This window comes from Triticum aestivum, chromosome 4B (assembly GCF_018294505.1).
Source record: "Triticum aestivum cultivar Chinese Spring chromosome 4B, IWGSC CS RefSeq v2.1, whole genome shotgun sequence".
Lineage (NCBI taxonomy): Eukaryota > Viridiplantae > Streptophyta > Magnoliopsida > Poales > Poaceae > Triticum > Triticum aestivum.
In genome coordinates this window covers 429,390,917-429,398,667 of record NC_057804.1, presented here as the reverse complement: position 1 = coordinate 429,398,667, position 7,751 = coordinate 429,390,917, and the positions used below count along the sequence as shown (strand labels likewise).

The 7,751-nt window shown below is 40.4% G+C and overlaps 1 protein-coding gene across 7 annotated transcripts; it reads right to left on the bottom strand.

The window, feature by feature from the left end:
- Positions 1-2,937: 2,937 nt before the first annotated feature.
- LOC123092542 (vesicle transport protein GOT1) lies at positions 2,938-6,763 on the bottom strand. 7 transcript variants are annotated; one of them, XR_006444726.1, is made up of 4 exons: positions 6,245-6,763; positions 5,596-5,676; positions 3,742-5,487; positions 2,938-3,166 (listed from the first exon to the last, which is right to left on the bottom strand). XR_006444726.1 is itself a non-coding variant. In XM_044514338.1 (4 exons), exons 1-4 carry the CDS (start codon positions 6,480-6,482, stop codon positions 5,157-5,159), a joined length of 543 nt encoding a protein of 180 aa, XP_044370273.1. In that variant the 5' UTR covers positions 6,483-6,763; the 3' UTR covers positions 2,938-5,156. The 7 variants fall into 7 exon arrangements, 5 of the variants coding, with proteins under 5 accessions (XP_044370273.1, XP_044370274.1, XP_044370275.1 ...); XR_006444727.1 differs by having other exon boundaries at positions 4,459-5,487; XM_044514338.1 differs by having other exon boundaries at positions 2,938-5,271; positions 5,390-5,487; positions 5,585-5,676.
- Between the last annotated feature and the right edge of the window lie 988 nt (positions 6,764-7,751).

Sequence of the window (7,751 nt, the reverse complement as noted above, 5' to 3'; positions counted from 1 at the left end):
GTCTATATTCTGTCCAATAATATATTTTATAACCTATGCAAAAATCAGAAAAGTAAAAAAACAAATATTCATACTAATGGCGCATCACCACCAGGTGCGTCATTAGTATGCCAAAGGATACTAATGGCGCATCAACATAGCATGCGCCATTAGTATGACAAAGCACATGCTTAGGTATGGCCCCCCGGGAGGCACACTAATGGCGCATTGTGTAACATACTAATGGCGCACTGCTTGGTGCGCCATTAGTATACCAGATACTAATGGCGCACCAGTGGTGCGCCATTAGTAAAATATACTAGTGGCGTGCTACTAATGGCGCACTGGTAATGCGCCATTAGTAGGCAAAACCAGTGCGCCATTAGTAGGCCTTTTCCTAGTAGTGTTTTGGTGATCAACTTGCGGGTTCAGTGACCTTGTGAACTTATGCATAGGGGTTGGCACACGTTTTTGTCTTGACTCTCCAGTAGAAACTTTGGGGCTCTCGTTGAAGTTCTTTGTGTTGGTTGAATAGATGAATCTGAGATTATGTGATGCATATCGTATAATCATACCCATGGATACTTGAGGTGACATTGGAGTATCTAGGTGACATTAGGGTTTTGGTTGATTTGTGTCTTGAGGTGTTATTCTAGTACAAACTCTAGGATAGATCGAACGGAAAGAATAGCTTCATGTTATTTTACTACAGACTCTTGAATAGATCGATCAGAAAGGATAAATTTGAGGTGGTTTCGTACTCTAGAATAATCTCTTCGTTTGTTATCCGCTATTAGTGACTTTGGAGTGACTCTTTGTTGCATGTTGAGGGATTGTTATATGATCTAATTATGTTATTATTGTTGAGAGAACTTGCACTAGTGAAAGTATGAACCCTAGGCCTTGTTTCGAAGCATTGCAAAACCGTTTGTGCTCACTTTTATCATTAGTTACCTTGCTGTTTTTATATTTTCAGATTACAAAAACCTAAACCCAGGCATGGGCAGCCCGGCCCGACGACCCGGCCCGAGCCCGGCCAGAAAAACCCGGGCCGGGCCGGGCCGGGCTTGACACTTGGGCCGGGCTCAGGCTTTGTTTTGCAGCCTGAAAGGTAGTTCGAGCCAGGCTCAGGCTTCTCTTTTTCTATTTTTTGGGCCGGGCTTTTGGGCTTCGGACCAGGCTTGCACATACACGTACTAAAAAATAGCATTCGGGTCGGGCTTTCGGGCTTCGGGCTTGATTTCGGGCCGGGCTCGGGCTTGAAATCAGGGAGTATTTCGGGCTTTGGGCCGGGCTCGGGCTTGAGATATGAAGGTCGGGCTTTTACAAGCCCGTCCCGAAACCCGGCCCGGCCCGATGTTTGCCCAGGTTTACAAAAACCTATATCTACCATCAATATTGCACTCGTGTCACCATCTCTTCACCGAACTAGTGCACCTATTCAATTTGCCATTGTATGGGGTGTGTTGGGGACACAAGAGACTCTTTGTTATTTGGTTGCAGGGTTGTTTGAGAGAGACCATCTTCATCCTACGCCTCCCACGGATTGATAAATCTTAGGTCATCCACTTGAGGGAAATTTGCTACTATCCTACAAACCTCTATACTTGGAGGCCCAACAACGTCTACAAGAAGAAGGTTGTGTAGTGGACATTAAGATCTTTTCTGGCGCCATTGCCGGGGAAGTGAGTGCTTGAAGGTATATCTTTAGATCTTGCAATCGAATCTTTTAGTTTCTTGTTTTATCACTAGTTTAGTTTATAAAAGAAAACTACAAAAAATGTAACTAAGGGTGCCTCATATACTTCATCTTTTTAATGTCTTTCATGAAAATGATGGGAAGGAAATTTGTGCTCAAGTACTAGAACAGGAATTACATAGAACTAGTGGACCCGTTGCGCCAAATGGCGCAGAGACACGCTAAATCCATGTGCGCGATGAGAAAAATATTCATGGTTTAATCCTCTCTAACAAGTAGCATGTTGGATTGTTCTCTATAATGAGATGTATATGCACATTTTAATTTGATAGCACAAAATAATTGCTACCATGTTTGCAGAGACCCACTTGAAATCATGTTCGCATTGAAACATTTGCATTTTTCAATGACTTTGTGTTTGAGCAAAATATACATTGGCTTTTAAAAAGATATGTACCTTTAAAATCATGATCGCTTTCAAATATTTTCATTAGTTACGAACTTTAGGTTTGAGCAAACATGTATGGTTGGAGCTTTAGCCCTTCTGTATATAAATAATGAAGGAGCATCAAATATTGAATAGCAGATGAACAATAGTTCAAAGCATCTCTATAATAGCAATAGCAATCGTTTGACATTTGCTTTATAACTATCAAGCATGCCTAATACATCATTCAACTGAATCCACCTAACAAGTATATATGGTAAGGGGCACCATCTCATAGATTAAAGAAAAAAGAGGGATTAATCAATAGTTCAACACTAAAGCATCGATCACTTGCATGGTGATAGGAGCCAATGGCAATGTGTAAGTCTCTAGGTTGGCGATAGGAGCCAATGGCAATGTGTAAGTCTCTAAGTTGGCGTACATATCCTCAAGACTTGGAGTGCTCCATGGTCAGCAATGCATTGTTATACGCACAACTTCGCTACAACCGATACATGCACCTCAACCAACATGCTGGTGTTTTTACTTGATAAAATAGGTAGTGGTTCAAATTTATTTGCCAGGTGCAGATTGTACCAGCAATTTGTATAAAAAATGCAACATTTCATTATAATCGCCATCCGACTATTTTTACAAAAAACTGAATCTAGAAAACAAATGTTGTTTTCCGCTGTAATACCTGAATGAGCTAGTTAATAAATTTGATCTGAATTTGACATCAGAAGCATTAGATTTTGTGAGCTTCTCTATGAAATTATACTGTCATGCCATGTATACAACAGAGAAGTATCACATGGATTTCATAGAGAACTAAAGAAACAAAATTCATGTATTAGTAATTTCATAGAGAAGTATCTAATCTGAACAATCCAATTAGATATACAAGCAGCTATATATGCAACACAGAAGTAGAGGCATGACAGTATAATAAACACTGTCGATCTCTTGGGTTGTACATTGTAGGTTACCATCCTAAGTTAACTTGGCAACATCCTAGATTGCAAGCTATGTCGTGGACTGGCGGGAGACATGGAGGTGACCTGCAAGCCAAGATGATGGGAGGGGGGCAGTTAGAGAGAGAGACACGACGACGACGACGACGACTTGCAAGCATGTGAATTATAGTCCAGTAAATATCACATGGCATTGGGAGGAAAACAAAAATTAAGGCGCTGACAATTAGTAGAACCCAATACCAGATATTGATAAGGTGTGACGCTAAAGTTAGTCCAAGCATCTCTCTGTCAGAACATCCACAACATTTCACCTCTAAAGTTCACCTCTACATACTTTTTTACTAAATAATGTTTCGCCAAAATGTCATAAACCTTGTAAGCACAACAATCCTTTTTTATATACAGAACAGTGTGAACAGAAATTAATCTTAGTGAAGTAAAATTTATACTCCATGCTAATAAAAAGAGTCAATCAGATAGCATAGAAGAGCATATTGCCACCATAAGACATTTCCCGTTGTGGTGATAGCAAGAGGAATCGAACACCATATAAAGAATCTCATTTTGAGTATATCAAAAGCTTGTAGCTTGGATAGCGAAAACAACGCAAGACACATGAGACTTGCAGGACGTATATTTCACAAAGAACACAGCCGAACCTTAGTGTGCAAAGATCGTAGGGTTCGAAAACTCGTCAATCCTTGAACAGGTTACAGTATAAACAAAATTAATCCTGTCGTAGAATAAAACCATTATGACCTACTAAACCCAACCTGACAAAATGATCCATTTCAATACGGAACATTTGATATGTCATTAATTGTCAGTTGTTCAAAAAATTGGAATAGAATCATGGCGCAAACATAGCTTGTATTGCTGTTTACAGAAAGAAGGAAATTCAAACAATATTTTAACATTAATTGTCTTCCATCCTAATGATAGCCTCATACAGCAGTACATATCTAACCTTGAGCTTTTTGAAACAAACCATAAAAATATATTAGATAGATGCAAATGCTTCTATACTCCTTATTAATTTGTTGCAATGTAAATTTATAAGATATACACGCAATTTCAGCTAGAAATAGACTGACAAATTGCCAGCGAAATCATTATGGGAAATCAAGAAATTACATGAAGCCACTATACAGGTCCTCTTGAGCTAATCAAGAGGAGGTCCATTCTCTTTGCATTTGTTAGTACGTCGATCTGTTACTACATCCAGTATCTTTGACATAAGGACTAAGATAAATCAGGGTACAGAGGAAAAAAAATACGCATATACATGTGATTTTCTCAACGTCACATGAGAGACGGCAATTGAAACCATATGAACAAGTAAGGCTCAGAACTGGAATAGGTAAAAACAAACGTACCACACAAAATTGTGATGCACTAATAGCGAGTTGTTCCTATAAAAAATAGGATGATATTCTCAATGCAAAGGTTAACTTGGAATATAATGCATCCCCGAGTAAATAACTTTGTTGCTCACATTTATATCATCTCTATCCTGAGTAGTCTACAAAAGTGTAGGCTCAGATGCAGTTAGGAGAAAACGATTATAAGTATTTCCAAACCAGAAAGTCGATGTAATATCTTGTAACAAAAATATATCAAAACCACGCCCGCTTTAACCTTCATGATATTTTAATCAAACTATCAAAGATACAACAACAAATAAGTACTCCCTCCATTCCAAAATTATTGTCGTGGTTTTAGCTCAAGTAGAAATCACTAAAACATAATTGGTAGATCAAATTTTTAGGTGGTGAACCAACCACCAATCATATTTGTATTTTCCCATTTTTATGCTCTGTAGTGTACATATATGTTCATAAACTGAATAAAGTTAATTACAGGGTCGGTCATCTAATGGTATCCTTATTAGCTTAAATATTCAGTGTTATGCTGAAGACCTAACACTACTTAGTAAAGGTTAATTACAGGAGTGGGAAACAACAGCAAGAACAATGGGGGCTCAGATCCATAAAAAATAATCCCTCACAAGAACAAGATCATGTAAATGAAGTGGCGACCAGACTGGGTTGGACTTGAAGAAAATTTACGCAGCTCAACAACAGCAAAGCCGCAAATATGATCTTACATATGTCACATAAGGGTGCTGGAAAATCCAACCGATGGTGGATTTTTTTTGTAGGTAAACAGCAGCAGTAGGCCAGAACCTACTGTGGAAAATTCAGTACCAGTCAGATACAATACCCAAAAGTTTCTACCATTTATTAATGCACACTGAAAAACAGACATCAGATGATCATATGAATGCATAATAGAGGATCTACAAACCTGAATAGCAGGGCAAAACCAAACGAATCTGCCATCATACCGAAGACAGGCCAGCCAATAAGGACAAGGAAAAGTACGACCCTGAAAGCAATCGAACCCTGCACATTCAGGTGATCTTGTTAGCTCATAATTGAAGTACTGAACTGGAACTGAACAATTTGGATACATGACTAATTCTTAGGCCTGCATCGTTACATGTATATGACCTTGCGATTCTTGGGCTTTGTGAAGAACTGTACGGTTGACTTCAGCCCAATGGCCAGCGAAACACCAGAGACGAAGATAATCTGACATGAAATACATGATAATTATGAAGGAATAGCTTAGAGCGAAGTATAAGTAAGCACAACCCGATCTCTGTTGAAAAATGTGAAACAATTTTAGCAGGAGTTCAGAGATGCAAGTGCATTGTACAAGACAAGCCTCACTTAGTTAAACTAAAAATCTAACAGGCATACTTAGAAACTATTAGATCGTTTCTCCTGGTTAGAAATAGTTTGAGCGAGTTTAGAAGAAACTTTAGCGACTATTAGATAGTCCCTCCTGAGTATATCTTCCTGGAAATCTCTACAACTACCAGTGACAAAACAGTAAAACACCGAATAGTGCTAAGCATGAACAGATGTACACTATAATTATACGAAGTGCGGTTCTGTGAATAATATCTAGAGGAAGCAATTCTTATTCCATCCAGCCCTTCATCCGGCGCAGCAAGATGGATCCATATCCATAATTGGCGTTGTATGAACTGCAATTTTCTTCATTAAATCTAGACTGAGAATTGGACAAATTTGCTTCCGTGTACAGAGATAGATCAGGGGAAGAGAGAGAGCACGGAAAGGAGCGGGGAAGTACCTGCGCATGAGGGGAGGCTGGCCTCGCCAGCATCTAGCCGTGGGGGTGAGGAGGAGCACATGAACGACAGCGGCCTCGACCAAAAGAACGGCGATGGTGCCAAATCTGATGGCCTCGGGCTGCCTTTGTCAACACCTACCTCGCCATCCTCGTTGGGCGGGGAAGCATCTACCCACGGCGCTGCTCGTGTAGGCACGGCCAGGGGCGACTGGATTTTGGGCATGAAGCTCCTGTCCATCCCCTTCCTCGTCGTTCCTCTACCCACCTTCCTCCTCTCTGCTATTCATCCCCTTCCCTGTCGTTCTACCTCCCTTCCTCCTCTCTGCTACCCCTGGATCCGTCTGGGTCGGGCCGAGACGAGACAGGGAGGAGCCTAGCGGCGTCCGACGCGGGAGGATGCGAGAGGAAAGAGATGGAGGAGGGGTGCGGCAGCTGTGGCGGGTGACAAGCGAGGAAGGAAGGAAGGAGGAGGGGGTGTGGGAGGCGGCTGTGGGGACTGGGGGGAAAAGAATGCACTGTGCAAAACGATTCGACATCGTCGCACGTCCGGTTGTCTTCGCCTTTCCTCGACCACCACGCGTAGCAACCGGACAGGTTGACTTTCACCAACGATCCAATTCACCCACGAAGGACCAGGCAAACCTCACCGAAGAAGGGCCACAAGTCATTCAAACATGAAAAACAAGCACTAGTCAAATTTATTACCACGCAGTCAACCGATCCAATGGTCAGCAGAGGAAGTCAAAGCCCATCTGACGACCACGAACGATGTGCACGGGAGAAGCTCCATGGAGGAGGGTCGGCTAGCATCCTTATAGGTTAAAATGCTTGGCATAAAATATGTGAACGATGAGCATGATTGCAATGTTGTTAGTATGAATTCTTTGAATACCTATGATGCTAATGATATGCAAAGCCACAAGCTTGGGGTTGCTATGTTTGATGAAGATGATATTTTTTGTTCCCCAAATTTTGATGAGCAAATTTATTATGAAGAAAGCATGCCTTCTATTTATGATGATTATTGTGATGACACGTATGCCATAAACAAAAAATATAACCATGAAACTTGTCATCATGATTTTAATTTTCAATTGGATTATGCTTCACATGATAGTTATTTTGCTGAGTTTGCTCCCACTACTATTGATGAGAATAAATTTGCTTATGTGGATAGTAGTAAAATTTCTATGCAAGTAGATCATGAAAAGAATGCCTAATGTGATGGTTATATTGTTGAATTCATTCATGATTCTACTGAAAATTATTATGAGGGAGGAACATATGCTTGTAGTAATTGCAATAATATCAAGTTTCCTCTCTATGTGTTGAAAATCTTGAAGTTATGCTCGTCTTGCTTTCCTATGCTAGTTGATTCTTGTTCCCATAAATTGTTTGCTCACAAGATCCCTATGCATAGGAAATGGGTTAGACTTAAATGTGCTAGTCATATTCTTCATGATGCTCTCTTTATGTTTCAATTCTTATCTTTTATGTGAGCATCATT

Bases quoted from the DNA above. Each gene is read 5' to 3' on its own strand.
- LOC123092542 (XM_044514337.1), bottom strand. From the start codon at position 6,482: ATGGACAGGAGCTTCATGCCCAAAATCCAGTCGCCCCTGGCCGTGCCT. The intron at 5,677-6,244 runs GTACTTCCCCGC...ATTTCATGTCAG, and splicing joins CAGCCTCCCCTCATGCGCAG to ATTATCTTCGTCTCTGGTGT. The intron at 5,488-5,595 runs GTCATATACATG...CTGAATGTGCAG, and splicing joins CAAAGCCCAAGAATCGCAAG to GGTTCGATTGCTTTCAGGGT.